The sequence below is a fragment of the Podarcis vaucheri genome (genome assembly GCF_965113315.1).
Source record: "Podarcis vaucheri genome assembly, chromosome: 2".
NCBI lineage: Eukaryota > Metazoa > Chordata > Lepidosauria > Squamata > Lacertidae > Podarcis > Podarcis vaucheri.
The window spans coordinates 107,762,496-107,782,950 of NC_138760.1; the positions used below are offsets into that span (position 1 = coordinate 107,762,496).

Below are 20,455 nucleotides of genomic sequence, written 5' to 3' on the forward strand. Positions count from 1 at the left end.
ACGCTTCTTTACATTCACAAAGTCTTGCTCTTTAGATTTTCTATAATATGCAATGGCCAACTTTCAATTTGCTTGTAATTGCTGGGATCTTAGGTGTTTCTTTGAATCCTTGCACAAGGAACCTTAGCTCCCAGTGAATACAGCTTCTGGGCCAAAAAAAGGTTGGCCAGTCTTGCTCAGCATTTAAAGACAGGTCAGCTGGTAAGATTCATTTTCAGTTGGTGATACTCTCCAGGTTTGAGAGAAACAAGACTATGTGCGACTTGGTGGTGTAGCGGTTAGAGTGTTGGACAAGGACGTGGGGTGCAAATCCCCGCTCAGCCAGGAAGCTCAACTTGGGCCAGTCACAGCCTCTCTGCCTAACCCACCTCACAGGCTTGTTGTGGGGACTAAATGAGGAGGGGGAGAATCATGTATGCCACCTCGAGCTTCTTGAAGAAAAAGGTGGGCTATGAACGCAGTAAATAAAATAATATATTAAATAAATATGTGGACATGCAAATATCTGCAAATTTAGGAAGTACATGTAGCACACACAGCTACACTTTCCCAAAAAGGAGTCTTACATTTTCCAATCAGAACATATTAAGGAATCCCACTGATGAAAGTAGGATTCATTTACTTTTGCCCTTTCTGACAATTAAAAAAGCTCCAAACATTCAACCCTTTAGTGGTAATTCAAAGATAAAAAAAGCCAAAATGTAAGAATACAGCATGTTAAAACAACAATACTGTTGTGGTTAAAGAAAAAGTTGCAAATGTTCTTGAGCAGCTGTGGTGTGGCATAGGGCAGTTCTGGATTAAACCTATTTGGTAGAACTTGAAAGCTCTGTCCCATATAATGACAGCAAGTGATCACAGCATGAAATCCTGCAGCGAACTGCATAATCCTCTAGAATTCAGTGAAAACTGCCCAGTTCTGCTATGGATTACAGAATTATCAGATCCCAGAAAGTCATTCATCTATATAAGAGAATTTCACCCAGCAATGTGCTGTGCTGTGCGGGACAGTGAATAAACTTGTATTGGACCAGAGAAATTGAAGTTCAAACTGTGGTTCAGCCAATGATTGAGTGAATGGTGTTGGTAAATCACAATCTCTCCCTATTGCAAAATGGATATAATTGATTGTAAAGTCCACGATACATATGGGAAATACTGTTATGCTCTACTTCAGTTGTATATTAATCTACAACATGTTGCACGCAAAATTAGACTGAACTTGCCCAGCTGTACCTGCAGTGCACAACCACTGGGCCCATCTCAGCAGTCCTGGCTGCAGATGATCTTCTTACAAACGTCAGCACTGGCAGTGCATATTCAGGCACACCCATGTCGGGCCACTGTGTGTAGTGATACTGAATGACCGTCCGTTCATTCTGTCGTCCTTTAGGGTTCCCCTAGTGAGCCAGAATATATGAAACACATACAGGAGGAAGACATATTAGTTGGGGATTGAACTGCACCATGTTCAGGTGTGAGATAAGCTTTAACCAATGCCTATTCTTCTAATTTTTTTTAAAAAAAAATCATTTTCACCTTTTGCAAATATTTTAACAAGAGAAACAAAATCTTTGCAAGTCTAATTTACCTTCCCCTCAACTTCCCTCCTTTCTGCAGTTATTTATTTTATAACTTTTTATTCCTGCATATCTAATTCAAATATATTTACTGATTTTTATATTAGTCCCAGTAATGTTTTGATTTGTTTACAGTGTATCTTCAAATAGTCAATAATTCCCCCCCACCGTTCTATTTTAAAAAGTCTCTCTTCTTGATTTCTTATTCTTCCGGTGAGTTTCTCAATTTCTTCTTTTGACTTGCTGCAAAAATATATAAATAAAATCATGATACTTTTCTACAACAACTAAATCACTGGCCTTTCTTGGTTTTCCATGCCCATGTGCCCCACACCTGACATCATGTTTGGTGTAGGTGTGGGCAGGTGGAGACATAGCTGGATTGGCTGCTTGTGCAGCTGATCCCTGCAAAAGGCAGGATTGAACTCTACATGCTTGAGCTGAAAAACAGGATTACATAGGCAAAACAACTGCCTAGCAATGACTCTCATTCTACAAGCACAGCCATTATTCAAATACCTGCCTCTGTGACCTTTCTTTGTGCACGTAGGGTAGTTGAGCATCCCCAGAACCAATTTACTAGTAGAGATATCATCCCATGCCAGAATGAAAGCCCTTCCATTTTATGACAGGATGCCATTGTGGCACTGCGGGCTTTGGACCTTGGGTCTCAAATTTCAATGGGGCCCTGTGCAATGCCAGAATCTGGCACCCCCAGCCTCTTGTGGTCCTTTCTAAAGCATAGTTGTGACATGCCTGAGGCTCTATATTCAGTGTGACCGAACCAGTTGTGCTCCCCTAAATCTGCCTCTCGGATGGGGCCTCTGGAACATTTGAGGACCTGCTGCAACTAACTGGTTACACAATATAAAGTTGCTCAACTCTGGAGTGAACTCGACTCTGTAGTTATTTCAGTTTCAGAAGAAATATCCAATGTAGAGTGTTGGTGATGTGTTGTGGGTTTGATTTCAGCTTATCCAGTCAGCTGATGTGGACAGAGTGCTGGTGGCTACATACCCGTCCATGTGTCCTCTTGTCCCCCATCCCTCCTGCCTTATTAAATCTAGGAGAGTGCATTTGACTGGCTGGGTCCAGATATTCCATCAAAGAGATATATAGCAGCTGTGTATATTACACCCAATAGCATATTCCTAGTGTCCATCCTTTCTCCAAACCACAATGCAATAACACTTCTCACCTTTTTCATTTTTGCATTCCTGACTGTGAAGCGGCGGACTGTATAGCAAGCATGTATTTTTGTGCTCTTCAACGTGACAATGATATTGCCATATTCTTCACTGTTTTCTGATGGCCAGTATTGGTCACATTTTCTCTGAGAAAAGACAGAGTAGCATAGGATATTAGATTTTGAAGCCTGCTAGAGAACACAAGACCAGCAACATGCTAGAAAAGTCTTCCCTCCTTTCTTAGACGATTCTGGCCTGAAACCAGTATCAGCTGATGGGCCAGTTGAGAACGCAGGGAAGCGGTTGTCATCTGGAATGCCCTGGCCCCAGTTACCTTTTCTGTCACACAGGGAGCGAGTGTGAAAAACAGAAAACAGCAGAACCATATTCCATCAGCAGCTGGAGTGGAAAGCTGCACCTAAAAGTTGCCTCCCCTTTGTGCCATCTCTTAGTGGAATTGCAAAAGTGAGTGCTTCTCGTTTTCTTGGCCTTTTGTTGAACTTAGGTTGCAAGAGCACATTTAGTTTGAGGGTTCTTTGGAAATGATCATTGCCTGCAATGCCCAGACATGGGAATGTGTGGAGGGGGAATGGTACATTTTACTGGGGCCTGGAGAAGTACAAGGTGGCGGCAACCCAGGCTGAAACGTCATTACCAGAAGGACAACTGAGGCTACGTTGCAGCCCAGAGAGACTGTGCTCCTGCAGTTAAAAGGGAACTTGCAGTTTGAGAGAGAGATTTGTGCTTTTCTTATGTGACCTGCTCACTGAAGAACCACCGATCTCAAGAGTTCCTTCTGCAGAGGAAGGAAGGATGAAGAGTTGATGGGGAGGACAAAGCACAATAGGGTTATTGATCCTGGGGCTAGAGGAAGTCATGTACATGTAGGATTTGCAGGCCCCAAATATATGTGAGTAAATGTCTACTTCATAAGTATCCTACGGATCTTCCTTAGAACTTTCCTTGTGAAACACCGCATCTCAAAAAATCTACTTGGGAAGAGTGTGTGCAACCTCTGCTTATCTAACTAAATTAGATTTACCAAAAAAGCAGCTAACTTTCGGTGCAGTGTTTGTTGCCCTGGGCAAGAACATTAAGCTACCTAATTATTTTGTCGATTGTGTGCGAACTTGCAAGGTAAACTGGCTTGGGTGAGATAATTCATGATTTCTCAATGAAAAAGGCCAGAAAAATAAATCTCAAAAGTGAATTGATCTATTTATGAAACATCTGCAGCTGTGTTAGTCTTCTAAAAAACAAAAAATCAAAACATTAACAGGATAACAACTTCATTACGATCAACCAAAAAGTTACAAAATAATCAGCAAGCTTCAAAGAACTCTTCTGCTACCAACAATGGCAAAAAGTGTGTATATATTTGGGCCTTAGTAAAAAGGTCCTAGTGTGGACCGTGCTCAGTCAGGCAGTTACCTCAGGTGCCAGATGTGGGGTTATAAGAAGTGATGGTGGGGTGTTGTGCCACATAGCCTGCCCTGCACCCCTAAATTAGCCTGCTGTCCTCTGACGCAACAAAGAATGCTGACCAATTACCAGTGTTGAGGTAAGAGTCAACTGTCAATCTGGTTGGCTTCTGTACATGGAATTGTTCTTTACCCTGGGCAGCCAAATGCCTTTGGCCAGCTCTGGCCATTGTATAATGTCAGAGAGGCGGAAATTTAATTACAATGGAAAAATTTCCTTGGTAACATGCTATTCTATGTATGGGTTGGGATTATAGTATGTATGTGGCAGGGGGTCTGCACTGCAAGTTTGTACTGGGCTCCCTAAAATAATGCTTGGACTATGATCCCTTTTCTTATTGCTGATAGCATGAGTGCTAGTGTTGACCTCATTTCAGTCTCTTGCCTGGCTTGTAGCATGAGGATTGGTCTTTTTAGAATGTTCTGGATCTGGCTCATTTCCTGCATTTTTAAAAAAGAATCCTCAGATTGCTCTAAGCGGCTTTGAGGTGTTTTTTTTGTTTTGTTTTTTTCTATTTGCCTGTGCTCTGGTATGTTGACTGTGAGAGTAAGTTCACCAAGGTACTGGGCATTTGTGTACTTTTGGCTACCACTTAGGGGTGCTGAAGCTGTGTTCAGCTGGATGTTGTGAATTTTTATACTGTTCTATTAAGGAAATGGTGCTTATGTACAGGTTCCTATATCTATTCAATTGATGGTTAGGTTATTATGTACCAAATACAGTTATTTTTGTACCAAATACTGTTATGTTTATTGTATTGACTGTCTGGTATACTGTTTGGTAATTATTGATAGTGTGTTTTAATTTGTATTGGTGTTGCATTTTTATATATTGTTGTTATTATTATTGTTTTACTTCGCTATGTTGTTCATTTGAAACTGCTCTGAGAATAATTTTTATGGAATCACAGCATACATATAAGTATGGTAATACTGATGACAGAGAATTCGTCTGGTGCTCTCTCTCTTCCAAACTTGGTTTCCTAGGCCCTCTTTTGTTCAGTAGTATGCTGCCTTCTCAGGAACCTTTTTTGACTCCTCTTTCTCTAGGGCACAATCAGCTCAGTCAGTGTCAGCCTTCTGCTTCCCCAGACCTTCTGTGACCTTAGGAGAGCTCAGCCTATCACTGCTAGAAGCAAGGCTTCAAGCATCACTACCACCACACCCATCCCCTTAGTCTTACAGATCACATAATCACAGCGAGAAAAGTAGCTAGTGAAAAACTGCATTGCCCTTACTCTTCCTTTTTCCACAAGGTTTGTAATCATGATGATAATTCCAGTGTTTTGCTCCCAAATCATTCTCCAGAAATCTTCAAATGTAGACTTTAAAGGTCCTTGGGTGGCAATGTAGGCTTTCGCTTTGTTGTAACCCTTCAAAGAAAACCATAAGGCAAAGCAAAATAAAGTATCTGCATGGCAGTCATATTAATAATGTATATATTGCAGTGTGAGATGCCTTTCCTGCTGAACGTTTGAGGAGTCTGGAGCTAAAGTTAGTCAACAAAACAACAGCAAAAAAAACCCTTCTACAAGTACTAATGGTTCTATTTCTTCTGTAGGACAGTGTTTCTCAAAAGAGAGATGAGAGCAAAAAACAACTTACATCAACATAATTGGCATTAATGTAGTCACTGTGCTTTGAGTCTTTTCCCGGCAAAGGTCTTAGCTTCACTCTACTGTGATCATCTTCAGGAAAGATAACAAACAGGCACAAAACAGAAAAACATATTAGGAGATTAAAACTATGGATTTCTTAAAAGGACAATTCCCTAACCAGAAAACTAATAAGCACAACTCCCATCAGCTCCAACTAGCATGAATGGCAAATGTCCAGGGCTGCTGGGAGTCCAGCATCTGGAGGAAGCCTTCATTGGCTCTTTTGGGGCTAAACCATTCTTTCCCTAAAGATTCTTATTACTACTTATTAAATTTATATGCTGCCCTTCATTTGAAGATCACAAAACGTCTTCCATTCTCAACTGCACCAGTAAAATAATTTGCTGTCCAGAAAAAAAAGTGGCAGAAATGGTCAGCTAAGGGATCAAAAAGTTCTGGGTTTGTTTCTTTCCAGAGCACTTGGAAATGTGACAAACCCATTAGCAAGTTTGGGAGAGAATGGAACTAGCAAAGATTGTCAAATATGTACTTCCCTTAAGTCGCTTTTCAGAGATTAGCATACCTAGATCAGACAGTAATTTAGGCTGAAACATTCAGCTCTGAAATCTTTAGGCAGGATTGCTACTTTCTAACCAAAATCCAAAAGTATCTAATGTCAGACTGTCAACATCAGTCTGTTTAAAAGCATACCTAACAGGGGCATCTTGTCCTTTGGATGAAAACAAACCTTTGTCACTCTAACTAACCTCACGCTGAGCAGACAGGCATTCTTACACCAGTAGTATAAAGTGGACACTTTTTGTTGCTGTTGTCTCTTAAGGCCTTTACTACTCACATGCTAAAATGTTGATGTATCTGTTTTTGTGCTTGTTGTCGGGGTGATTGGAATGTTCAGCGGTGATGTTCATGTCGGATGTACAACGCTGCACTTCCTGTTAAGAAAACAATTACATTGAAAAAGGCAGATGAGTGCAAAACATTTTGTCTGTCTCATTTTGCAAGCAGCTCATTCAGAACACATTGAAATGGTGGGTGTAATTGATTCTCTTCGCCCATGAGAATTCTTTCAGCATAACACTGCTTAAACATATCCTAGTTCTATTAAGGATATTGCCTGGTTCCCAGTATCTGATATAAGTCCATGGTGATTACAATTCATTGTGGTGCAACCTCCCACCCACCCACCGCTTTCCCATCTATCTAGAGCTCCCTTAATAGCAGCCAGAAAGTGATACCAATGTGGTCACAGGCCTTTTGCTAGCCATTTGCCCAAGGCTTAATTGTAATTAGATCACTTTCAGAAGCAGGAAAAACATAGCCAAAATAGCAACTCTGCTCTTAAATAAAAAAGGGGTCTGAGAAAGTTTTATGCCATATAGCAACTCACAGTCATAACTCCCTAGGTCTGGGAGAGGAGTGAGTGCCTACCTAGGAAAAACAAAGCCATACAGTAAGCCCACAACTTATAGGGGGGTTACATTCTGGGGAATCGCCCCTAGAGCCAAAAACGTGAATGGTCAAAACACATTGGGTGCAATGGCAAGTAGGATTGCAGATGTCTTTCCCCCCAGATGCCTGTCCACTTTTTGACCCCTTTTTAATTTTTGTAAAAAAATGGTTTGCCAAGCGTGTAAAGCTTAATGCACAAGGTTAAATGCACATAAGCTGTGGAGTGACTGTACTGAAGAAGTACTTGCAGTTTAGAACAGACTGAATTTACAGTGTTTCACAGGGGCCCAATGTGAACAAGGGTCCTAATGTATCATTAGAGTTAGTCACCAAAATAAACAACAAAGGGGGTAAAGTGAAGTGAATAATGCAAAATAATCAAAATCAGCACATCAACATAATTAAACCACCTAAATTGTGACAACTCAAATATATATAGCCACAGCAGGCACAGTAACCTTCTAACAGTTTGACTTCATCTCCAAAGGCGTACTCCTCCATTGTCTCTAGACAGACAGATGCCAACACACACACACACACACACACACACACACACACACACACACGTGTTAGTTTCATTTCCCCTCTTAAGATTTGAGTGATTTCTTGTTATCACATTCCACATTGAAGTCAGTGTTTACTTTGTAGGCACTGTCTGTCTTCAATGGTTTGTTGTAACTTTAAATAATAATTAAAATATGTTAACATTTTGGTATTAAATAATATCAAATAATATCAAAAAGTGTTAAGTTGGACAACACAGTGATTATACTGTCCTACGTTCCTCTTAGTCAGAAATGTCAATTCTGCCATTTATTTTAAGCGTCCTAATTACATTTTAAAGATCTTTTTATAACAATGTAACATTGTTGCTTCTTTCTAGGGCATTTTCTCAATGTATTTAGCTGAATTTTATCCAAAAGCTACTTCTGCAGGGTGCCGTCAGTGCCATCCGTTTCCCCTGTCCTCCCAAGGGTTACAAGATGCCACACTGTTTCATACCCCAGGCTTCACATGTTAATACAGGAGCATCCTAATAAGGGAAGTCATTAGTACAGCACAGCTGCTGCAATGATGGAGTAGGAGCTAAGTGACAGAGAAAATTATCACGAGAAATGTTAGTGAAACTGCAGATGTAGCTACAGTGCAGGATTAATACAAAACTGTCATAAAGAAGTGACAAGCCAATTCGTTGCCCTCCCTCCTATCTAGCCCCAAAACATTTACATTTTTTTTGGAAATCCAAAATATCACAAGTCCAAATATAATTAGAGGCATTTAGACTCATAAAGCAGTGGCATTTGTTTTTATATGGTAAGCAAATCCCCATAGTTGTCCAGAAGAAATAAAGAACAAACAAAGAAGTGAACGGGGTATCAGGTCCTTACATGGAATAATTGACACTGATTACCGTATTTTTCGCTCTATAACACGCACCTGACCATAACACGCACATCGTTTTTAGAGGAGGAAAACAAGGGAAAAAATATTCTGAATGAAACAGTGGACGTATCATTTTTGTGCTTCATGCTGTGGCCACAGACATGTGATCTGATGGTGAATTTGGGGTGACCCAATGCAAAAATCCTGAGGATCCATGTGGATCCATGCTTTGTAACCATGTTTTTGCACCATTGCAGCCCCAGGCAACAGTGGGTGCGTGGGTTTTTTTTTGGGGGGGGACAGGCTGTAGCCATGGACATGCTATGTGCTCTGATGGTGAATTTTGGCTGACCCAATGCAAAGATCCTGAGGATCCATGTAACCACATTTTAAGTGGGGAGGGAAGGAAAAACACAGAAGGCTAAGAATGCAGGAGAGGGCTATAACGTGAGGAAAGGAAGGCAAAAGTTTCCCCCCACCCACCCACACAAGCCAGCCAGCGTGTGCTCTCTCTCTCCCTCTTTAAATGGAAGAAAGCATATTTGAATGCTGTGTGTCTCCAAAAACAAAAAGCAGGAAGTCAAATCAGAATTTTAAGCCGAACCTGTAATCTCTCTTCCCTTCACAAACATTGTTCCTCCGGAGCAGGGAGAGGATAGAAGGATGGACGCTCTGCTTTCCCCTCTACTTGCCTGGAGGGGAGGGGCTTCCCCTGCTCTTTGTTCCGTTTGAGCAAACACAGTAACGAAACAGAGAGGGCGGGCAGTAAGACCCTGAGGCAGAATGCAGGAAACCTGCCACTTCCTCTCTTCAGGCTTCCCTTCTCCCTGAAGCGCGGTTTGATTTTTGCCTTATTTTTCGGCTCCAGGGACCACACATTCGCTCCATAACACGCACAGACATTTCCCCTTCCTTTTTAGGAGAAAAAATCTGCGTGTTATAGAGCGAAAAATACGGTATGTATTCTAGAACAGTATTTTCACACCAGTAGTTCAGCAGAGAAAGGATTCAGTGATTTAATCCAAAGGATATTTTTAATTATCAACCATTAATCACTGTGCTGTTTCACTACCCTCCCACTTTTTACATGGCTCTGTAAGGTCTGCAGATTCTGATGATGATGAGCACCATCAAAAGAGCACCATCAAATGTGTGTGGCACTTTACAGCAGGAGTAACCAACACAGTGCCATCCGGATGTTGGACTACAACTCCCATTATCCTCAGAAGCTGGGGTTGATGGGAGTGCTGTTCAACAACATCTGGAGGGCACCACATTGGCTACTCTGCTTTATAGGCTTAAAATGAAAGTCTCCAGTACAATTTAATGACATTCTATGAAAAAAATAGTGTTCCAACTTTATCTTAGCGTGTACTGTAGAAGAAACATGAATGAAGCCGGTGAGGATTCAAACTTGCTGTAAAAAACACACGCTAGCATATTAGAAATAGAATTCAGTCCCTGTTATTGAATGACCTACCATAAATTTACACAATGCACATAAATTGCATCAGTTGCCATTACATCTTGAAGGACCTTTCAGGTGGGACTGGTTTCTAAGGTCAGTAACTTTAATTAACCTCACTGATGCTTAGGGTTTATGGTTTTGACTGCCGTACTGCAACCTCAGTTCAGTGGCAGATTTATATATATGTGCAGTGTGCACAGAATGGCCCCATGCAGATGAGGACCCTACAAGTTATCCGTATACATTGTTAACTGAGCAGAAACCTCTGAAACGACTACAAAAAGTGAACGGTCATTGTTGAATTCTAGTAGCTTAGTTTGTTGCATTTCCCTCATTCTTCATTTCCCTACTCCTTGATTAAGGTCAGTTGAGGTTGGTTCATTAGAACGACCAGGGCTTAGTCCTATGAAGTTAAATGTCAAGCAATTTTTTTTTAAAAAAGTTTTCCTCAGAAGCTCAAAGCTATACATTTTCCTGTCCCATACATCCTTCCACAATCCATTTGTATGTAGAAGGATAAGGGAGACATTTCTGCCAATCTCCCGTTCTTTGGCTAATCAGTTTTCTGCACCACTCAGTCAATCTGAGTCCAAAAGTTTTGCTATGGCTTGGAAGTTCCACCCGCCTGCCTCCAATACAGGCAAAGAGGCCATTGCTATCAAGCAAGCCGTATCCAGAAGGGTCAGAGGAAAAAGGCGGGAAACTGCGGCAGAACATCAAGGAGTGCAATACTTGACCCATCAAGCATTAGCATACCCACTGAATGTGAAGCTGGAATTGCTGGCTGCCTAACACCAGTGATGACCAGTCCAAGACTGACCATATGAAATGGGAGAGTACAACACTGATGGTCCCACTGGTTGGTTATCATGGCCCTTCAGGATGAGAAGCATGTGGAGAAAACCTCTGCTCAATGTAGCTGAGGGAAAAGGATAAAAATAGCACTCCTGCTTGTTGTGGTTCTGGGGAGGATGTGCCAATTCTCCACTACTACAAACATCTTCCTCAAGTCAAAGAGGTAATTCAGTAGCCAAGGGGTGGGCCCCAATAACCTGGAGATCCTACCCCCACCATACAAATGAAGGAACAGAGGAAAGGAACAGCACAGATCAAGGAGGGAAGGAGAAAAATACATACACTGACAGGAAAAAGCAACAAGACAGGAGAGGAGGATGCTCAAAACTAAACACTTGTAGTACAAAGAGGAAACAAGCTGGGGGAAAGAGTGATTTTGAGAAGAGAAACAGGCTGAAAACATTAGCCCTCACCGCCAACAGGTAGGGTTGGTCAGGTGAGACGGCTGACTTCTCCAGCTTAAGAGGAGTCAGCAGGCTTGAGAAGACCCTGCCTGATCCCTCTAGTAGATGTCATACCACTCTAGGAATGCCTTCCATTTGGATCTGGCAAAATTAGGAAAGTAAGGAAAGTTACTTCTTCACTTTGAACTGCCATTTTATTTATAGATGATTTGGGCCAACACACAATGAGCTTATATCCTAGTTCAGAAGACATGAGTCAGCTGCTAGGTCACATATTAAAATTACATTCGTGAGCTTTCAGGAAATAACCAGGAGAAGGGAACTAGCAAATACTCTTGGCTGGTTGGCTTATGTTTGAGTAAGAACTGTATGCATTCTAGAAACATGAAAGAGCTTGCATTGTCATGCTTAATTTATACAACCTGAATCTATGTCTTGGCTTGCTTTCCTATGTGTTTGTTCTTACATAAGGAGGAAATCCTTATGGTGCTCGGTTAGCAACTACAGCTCAGACCCTAAGGAACCAGGTACCCCTTTTATATCTGTCCTGACACAAACATTTTAAGATGTCAGATGAAGCAGAAACATGCTATGTTTATTTAACCTTTCCCATATTTAAATAATTGGAATAAATACGACAGAAATCACAATCCAGTGGATTTTGCATTTTGGATTTGAGACTCAAAGGTTTTTTATATATTTTTAAAATTGAAGCTGCACTCCAGGTGGTTTTAAATGTTAGCTGTGCTCTAGCTTAGGTAAAAGCAGGAGTTGTTAACCTGTCACCTCCAGATGATGCTGAACTTCCATCATCCCTGGCCACTGGCCACACTGGCCTGAGCTGATAGAAGTCACAGTTCAGCAACATTTGGAGGACCACAGGCTGAGCCACCCCTGGTTTAAAGCCAGTATCTAAGGAGATTACATTTAGTTATCTATTTAGTAATATTTATATACCATTTGATCAGCAAAAATGCCTAAGCAGGTTACATTACCATGTGCTGTGATTACCTTACTAATTCTTAAAAATATATAGAAATATTCCCATCGTCCCAAATTTCTAACAGTTCAAATGCAGGACCACGGGAGTATAAAGCAACAATGGATTGTCTATTTTAGGATTCTGAAGGGAAAGCTTTCTGGCAGGACTGCTGTATAAGCGCTAGATCATTATTTTTCCTTATTCATTTTTTTTGTCTCACTGGTTCATATGACATTCTCAGCGTTTAACTTCCCAAAACGTTAATTTTGTTTAAAGATGAACGGTTACGGTTCTTATTATTTTGTCCACTGGAATGTATTGTCGGCAACTCTGGAATCCAACACACTTGGTTTTAATCAACCTTTAGTCACAGTTAAAACTCTTCTGTGTCATTATGGCTAATTTAGCTTTTAATTATATTGTCCGTGCTACCACTGATTGGGATTTAATACATCCAGGTTTAATGACTCATTCATTTTCAGTGTCCCTCTGAAACAAGTTGCTGATTAGTTTTATAAACTTCAAATATTCTTTCGCTAAATTTATGTGTAAAATCCAATTGCTACACGTCTGATAATCCAACATAATGAGCTAGAAATTGCTCCGGAATGGCTGATTGCATAGACATTCTGATATAACTTCAGACAAGTGAACAAGTTACGACCCTGAGAGCAACATCATAATATGACTTCCCTGTCAATTGAAAAGAACTCTGAGACAAAAAAAAGCAGTAAAATCTGTACTTGTAAGAACATGCAAATACTTCCCTCTCCAATTTGTAGCTATGCAACAAGGTTCTGTTTGCTTCCTTGTGCACTGAACTGTAGAAAGGCTATTTGGAAATTTTAGAAACCACTCAATAAATAGATGCAAAGTGCAAGAGTCTCTTCTGCAGGCCTCTGTGGCCCAGCAAGACCTAATTCAAACTAAAGCCAAGCTTGTAAAGGTGCAGCAAGTTTAATGGCAAAGCAAAGAAAGGTTTGGGGCTAAACTAGGGTGGATTAGCAAAAGTAATCACTCCCAGCCCAGGTGAGAGCTAGCTTCTCATAGGGCTTTATTTTCTGTCTGATACTTAGGGACAATTGTAGCTCTGTACAGGTTTTACAAATCCTGGGAAGTAAGAATGTGAGAGGTGTGTGAGAGTGCCCTTTCCCATCACTGTTTTTCTTGCCTTCCAACGTGTGGAGGGTGACTGACTGCAGCAGGGAGTTTCTTATATCTATGGGGGCTTCTTGCATGTTTTGGGAAATTGGGGTTTCCAAACGCCCAGGAAGCACCCATGAATACAAAAAGCTCCCCTCTGTAGACAGTTGCCTCTCCTAAGTTGGTAGGCAATGGAAACCATGCTGGAGGGAGGGCAAAACTGGCACACTTGCCCTTTCTGCTACACACACACACACACACACACTGCTCTTTTCCAGAATTTGTAACACCTCCATCGTGTCTGTAGAAAATAAGACAACAATGACTCTACAATGGAATCAGCAAGTGAGTGCAGTTGGAATAATGTTACAGCTAAGCAAGCTGGGTTTGGGAGAGTGCGAATGATGAAGATGGGTAAGGGTATTTAATGACATCCACACCTTGTTGGATCCGACTGAAATCTGTTTTGTCCAGCCTATGTTTTCAGTAGCATACCATCCAGATGCCCTTGTGAAACAAACAGAGGGATAGATGGAGACAGTCCCCATCCCTTTGTACTCAACACCTCATAATCAGAGGTATACATCGTTTATAGATTCCATTTTAACAATAGCAGTTAAAAGTCTTCCATAAACTCATTTTTAAAATGAAGTTGTCTAATCTCTCAGCTTTATCACATTCTTCCCTTACTACAATGTGGAGGAGATACTAATGCTAACTTACAGTGATGTTGCAAGGAGTGCTGAGATAATGTATGTGAAGGATTTGTAATGGTCTGAAGAAGGGGTAGGGCACCTAGTGCCCTCCAAAGGTTGCTGTACTGCCACTGTCTTATCCTTGACCTTTGGCTGGGCTGGCTGGGGCTGATGGGAGTTGAAGTTCAACAACATCAAGAGTGCTAGAGGTTTTCCAACTCTTTTCTGAAGCACTATGGGCATGCTTATGAGCAGCATTATCTTTTAGCCACCACTCTTTAGGGATAATCTGTAAGGATCCTGGTATTATTTTTTAAAAAAGAATTAGTGAGCCATAAAACTATTGCTCCTGTGGAAGCTATCAAGTGCAGAATTCGTCCACCAGATTTTGTGGACTTATGGCTGTTTTCTTAGCATTTTTTTTTTTGGGGGGGGAGAAATTGAAGTTTTTTGAATGTATGTGGGGGGATAGCTGCATTGCTTGTTTTTGGGTCAAATTCCAAGATGGGGGCTGGATCACAACCCTTGTGCTTCCACAGGCAACAGACAAGGCTAGGGAGATTATATTCACCACTGCTAATCTTTCTAGCAGCAAAGATGCCCAACCCACTAATGAATTTGAGGCAAACAAAATTGTATGGGTTCCAAAATCCAATACATATTATGCTATTATAAACATTCCATGCCAGCACTTTGGGGATTTCCTTGCTTAATCCTCTTTCATGAAACGTGAAGGACAGAACTAAGAACAACCTCCTCCTCCCAATGTTCAAGTAAAAGCCTGCTTAAAGTTCCCAAAGGGGAAGATGGGGAGAGGGATCTACATTCAGAGGGTTGAAGAGTCTTCTTACATTTAAACTCCCTAATGGCATGATTGCCCAAATCCTCTACAAGGTTGCCAAAATGCAGGCAGAAAAGATAACTTCTAAGTTAGAGAGCAGGAGAAGCAGTGGAGCCCCAAATAAAGACAAACATTCTACCACTACTCTTACAGATAGGTAGCCGTGTTGGTCTGCCATAGTCAAAATAAAAAAATTCCTTCCAGTAGCACCTTAAAGACCAGCTAAGTTAGTTCTTGGTATGAGCTTTCGTGTGCATGCGTATCTGAAGTGTGTATCTGAAGAAGTGTGCATCCACACGAAAGCTCATACCAAGAACTAACTTAGTTGGTCTTTAAGGTGCTACTGGAAGGAATTTTTTTATATTACCACTACTCTGTTAAGTTTTAAGCTTTTGAGAGTAAATCTAGGACACGGAACATTCTATTGTGCTTTTTCTTCTTCTATCACGCTTTATGAGGAAGAAGGAGACATCTGCCAAATTATCGCAAGAGGAGACACAAGTTTGCATGATTGTAGAACCATCCATGCCATGTTTTTTTCCTTCCAATTTCCTCCTTTTTTCCTATTTCAGTCCTGAACACCAACCCCTTAATTTTTGTTTAAGGGGGTTTCCATGTAGGCAACTTAAAAAGCACAGATCTACTATAGCCCAGTTCCAGCACTCCGTGCCTAAATCAATGTCCCAGAGATGTCATCAGACTTGATGAAGATATGTGAATAGGGGGAGACAGAAAGGTTATCAGTGGTTCTTGTCATCTGATTTCCAAGGCAATTATTATGGGAGGACATATACAGACAAGAATTCCATCTAAGGGGGAAAACACCTAAGCTCATCATGGTGGACTTTAACAATCAGGCAAGGTGTCTTAAGGTTATTTTGCAAAGAGAGTTTGAATGAAAATAAGGTAAAGGTAAAGGGACCCCTGACCATTAGGTCCAGTCGTGACCGACTCTGGGGTTGCGGCACTCATCTCGCTTTATTGGCTGAGGGAGCAGGCGTACAGCTTCCGGGTCATGTGGCCAGCATGACTAAGCCGCTTCTGGTGAACCAGAGCAGCGCACGGAAACGCCGTTTACCTTCCCGCCGGAGCGGTACCTATTTATCTACTTGCACTTTGATGTGCTTTTGAACTGCTAGGTTGGCAGGAGCAGGGACCGAGCAACGGGAGCTCACCCCGTCGTGGGGATTCGAACCTCCGACCTTCTGATCAGCAAGTCCTAGGCTCTATGGCTTATCCTACAACGTCACCCGCGTCCCTTGAATGAGAATAGCTCCGTGCTATAATGCATTACCAAGCCTCGTCTATTGCTGACAGAACTACTGTTCTGGACTGAGGTAAGGTATCCCTTGTCATGTCTCACATTGTCCTGGCAGAGGCAGCCCAGAATTGGGCAGGACTTCAGAAAAAGTACAGGTATCTGTTGCTGGTCCCTAGTTCTCATGGGGTCAAAGAGAAATCAGCAGATATGAATAACCATTCCAAGACCACCTTCATGGAAGGTACTTCACCTAATAAGGTGGCAGGTTTGGAGGAAACAATGCAACCTGACTGATATACTCCCCCCTCCCCCGAGAATAGCTCCAACAAGATGGCAGCATGTCCGAGCAGAAACCCAGAACTTGAGGTGCAATGCTCATCTGGCAGGATGAAGTCAACTATCCCTGAGAGCCATCCATGAAGTAGGATCCAGATTCCTCACATGTACAATATCAGGGTCTGATATCAGGCCAGGAAAGGGTGGGAGAGAAACACCAGCTATGAAGCTACTCATTTGGGGCTACCCAACACTGAAGCAACATCTAAGCTACCTGTATTCTGCATTACTCCTTGATGGACAGACTCCCTACTACCTTGGGCAACCGGATCTCTGACTTTTTATACACGTCCCCTTGACAACTTGAATATCAAACGAAGGGAAAATTCACAGCTGATTTTCAATTTTTACCTTGGTGAGAAGCAAATAGGAATGTGGCAAAGGTATAGAAATCAGATGGTGTCGCATGTCTGTCATGGGGAAGCCTAAAAATAGTGGCCTATGTGAAGGATAGCCAGCATGTCCCAGCAGCCCTAGCCAGTACGGCCAATGATCAGTAATGAACGGGAGTTGTAGCACAACAACATATGGAGGGCACCACGTTGGCTTATGCAAATCCCTTATGGGTTAATTCCACATATACTTTGTGGAAGTGAAGAGATTTTGGTTTTGAAATAGCAGTTTAAAAATTATTATACTTCCTTTAAAAGAGATACCCAACTAAAACTAATAGGCAAAACAATATTTACGGGTAAGTAAGAGGCAACAAGGGCACCCTGAAGCATTCTGAAAGGCTATTTCAGGAATATATCCCTCTGCTGCACAATGCAGACAGAAGCTGTCTCGCTTTTTGTTAATGGCAACGATTTCAGAGACAGATGAAGCAAAGCCTACTTTAAGTCAGTGCAAGTTTACAGATGTGTAGCTGATTATTTTGAATAATTAAATGGTGTCAAAACCAGCTGTGATGAATAGCACTGGGGTCTCAATTCATAAATAATTGAGGAGACGGCATTGCATTTGATCATTCCCATCAAATTCTGCTCTCCCGAGGATAAATGTTTGTCCTGAATACCATCAACATTGTTAAATGCCTCAATATCCCTGTTCAGTCATCCAGCCAACAGTCAATTTAACTAAATCACTTTTAACACCTCGCACAGCCGCTGTCCTCATGAATACGAAATGCTTATGATTGGCACAATAGGGTTCCCCCCCTTTATTTTGGTTCGGTTTTTGAATTATCAGACAGTGCGCCTCATTGCAAAGGCTATTACCAAAGGGCAGCAATAAGATGCTTGAAAGGGCCATGCTGAAGAAAACGGCTGCAGCCTTAGCTTTGTTACACTGAGGAAAAGGGTGTTCAGCATCAAAGCAGCAATTTTGTGCCAATATCTTATTAGTAAATACAGCTGCTTTTTATGACTCAGTCATGACATTTTTAACACTTGGTTGCTAAAGCATGTCATGGCCCCCAAACCATATTTCTCTCCTCTCACCCTGGCGAGATGGCACAACAGCTGCACACTATTTTTGGCTGAGAGGGCTGGGAGAGCCCTCCTTTCTGACAGTACTTTCAAAGCTCCACTGTGATCAGGCTGAAAGGAATGCGGGGAAGCAGAACGGTTAATACTGGCTTTTGGAATAACTGTTTTAGCTTATTAGAGCCTGAGTCTGCCACCATCATTAAGCATGAGACTGTGTTTATGTAAGCCACATGGGTCTGTAAACCCACAGAGTGCCCGCGACTGTGACTTTGTTGCGCACACAGCTGCACAGCTATCAGCATTCCTGTATTTAAACATCTTCTTCCACTGCCATTATTTCTGTTTCAGTCTCTAATACTGAGCTCTCCATTTTACTGTTATCACAGTTTTTATATTTATAAGATTTCTTTCCCAGCCTTCACCATAAGGTCCCAGGACAGGTTACAACAATATAATAATAAAAATGGGGAAATTAGTTTACAATCACAAACCAAGTTACTCCTTACACTCACTTCAATATGTGGAACTTGCACTTCTACAGGTGCCATGCAATATTAGTTCTGAATTTCCAAAGAGTCATTCATTTAGTGTTTCTAAACCATCTTCAAAGACCTGTTGTGCAAATGAAAGTCCTAGCACAGGGCTGACAGGGCCCATTAGGTGAATCCCACCCAAACGAGTCTGTGGGCATTGCAGTCACAGTCTCTTTCCTCCTTGCTTGTCTACTAGGAGGCTAGCAGTTGCAAGGTTCAAGAAATCCCACCGAACATCCCACATATAACCGTTCATTACAGACTTCAGGCTGCTTTGTCTTCCATTCTGCCTCTTTCCCAATCAGCAGATGCTCACAGGCATTAGGACTTCTTCAACCCTTCTATTCAGAGGATCACTTGAGTGCAGTTGGACCTTCGCTCTTCCAAGGCTGCTTGAGACATTTAAATTAAACACCACAGAGAAACTTCCAGCGCTTAAGGCTGTAAACACGTACCTCAAAGTCTTCTGAGAATCCATGCTGGTTGTTGGCATACAGTTCACTGATATGCTTAACGAACTGTTTGACAGGAATAGCTTCCATGTCATCTGAAAAATGAAAAAGATACTCAGCTCTACAATTAATATTTTCTAACAATAACAATTGTCCTATAAAGTTAGGCAATAACATCTCTACCTAGATGCTAATAAACAGTGTGTGATGATGGTTTCACTGCCTTCACACCTGATACTGGCCCCACTGATGTTGGTGCAAACTTAATGCTCAATTTCTGTATTATCACTTTCATCCAGCACTAAGTGACCACCATGTTGCTGCTGTTTAGTCAAGCTTTCATTTAATTGATCCTACTGACCAGAAATGGTTGCTTTATTTCCATTTTATGAATAAAGAACATCCATGGATGCACGGGAAACAAAGTGACCCAGGGCAGGTTGCTGATGGAGAAACTACAGGCAACTCCCCATTTATGGTGTCTGGTGGATTTTTGGTTTTTTAAAGGGTTTCCAAAGGGTTAGATAGAGGGCTTTTTCATGCTTTTTCCATGGTATTCCCACTATACACAATTTCACTTAAACGTGCAGTACCTTGGAACATAACCCCCACATAAATGGGGAGTTTGAGCTGAATTGAGCTCCAGGAATATATTTGTAGTGGATGGGCTTAACTGCAGAATAGCTGAGAAATCACAGCATATCTATTACCTTTGCTGTGTGCCTGATCACAGATAATGCAAATTATGAGTAGGGCAAATTACCTTGCTTTGGCTCTATGTCATAGGTATTTTTACACACACATTTATGTATGTATTTGGTATAGCTTAACACTTTGCAATATGAAAATATACTGACAAACAATAAAGAGGGCTCTGAATTCTAAACTATTATTGTTATCAGTTCTACTACCTCTGACTTCTGCTACTGTGATACATGGAACAGCCAAAAAGGTTTGCCCATGGAAACATTTTGGTTGACTGTGTTCTGTGGTTGTATTAAGGCTAAGTCAACAATTTATAGATTGGTATGATCCATGCCAATGTTCTCGAAGCTACAAACATGAGTCTGACCAAACTGCAGGAGGCAGTGGAAGACAGGAGTGCCTGGCGTGCTCTGGTCCATGGGGTCACGAAGAGTCGGACACGACTAAACGACTAAACAACAACAACAACAATGATCCATGCAAAATGTACATTTATGCTTACTTTTGCCTGGCCCGCACTTCATGGTAACTTCTTGAATTTTCTCTAGATATGCTAATACTGTTGCAAAATCCAGGGAATTTTTGAGGTTAAACCTGACAGTAGGTCTCTCCCTCTAGTATAGTGTTTATTACGATATATGAATGTGAATACAG

At 41.5% G+C, this 20,455-nt stretch overlaps 1 protein-coding gene across 5 annotated transcripts in view; it reads right to left on the reverse strand.

Moving 5' to 3' along the window:
* PTPRG (protein tyrosine phosphatase receptor type G) overlaps positions 1 to 20,455 on the reverse strand; it is a 560,158-nt gene that overhangs the window by 21,885 nt on the left and 517,818 nt on the right. For all 5 annotated transcript variants that reach the window (XM_082209226.1, XM_082209223.1, XM_082209222.1 and 2 more), the window contains exons 15-20: positions 19,100 to 19,191; positions 6,703 to 6,799; positions 5,854 to 5,936; positions 5,487 to 5,621; positions 2,779 to 2,913; positions 1,237 to 1,400 (exon numbers count right to left, since the gene is read on the reverse strand). In XM_082209226.1, coding sequence (XP_082065352.1) covers positions 1,237 to 1,400; positions 2,779 to 2,913; positions 5,487 to 5,621; positions 5,854 to 5,936; positions 6,703 to 6,799; positions 19,100 to 19,191 — 706 coding nt within the window. The remainder of the gene's footprint in view (positions 1 to 1,236; positions 1,401 to 2,778; positions 2,914 to 5,486; positions 5,622 to 5,853; positions 5,937 to 6,702; positions 6,800 to 19,099; positions 19,192 to 20,455) is intronic.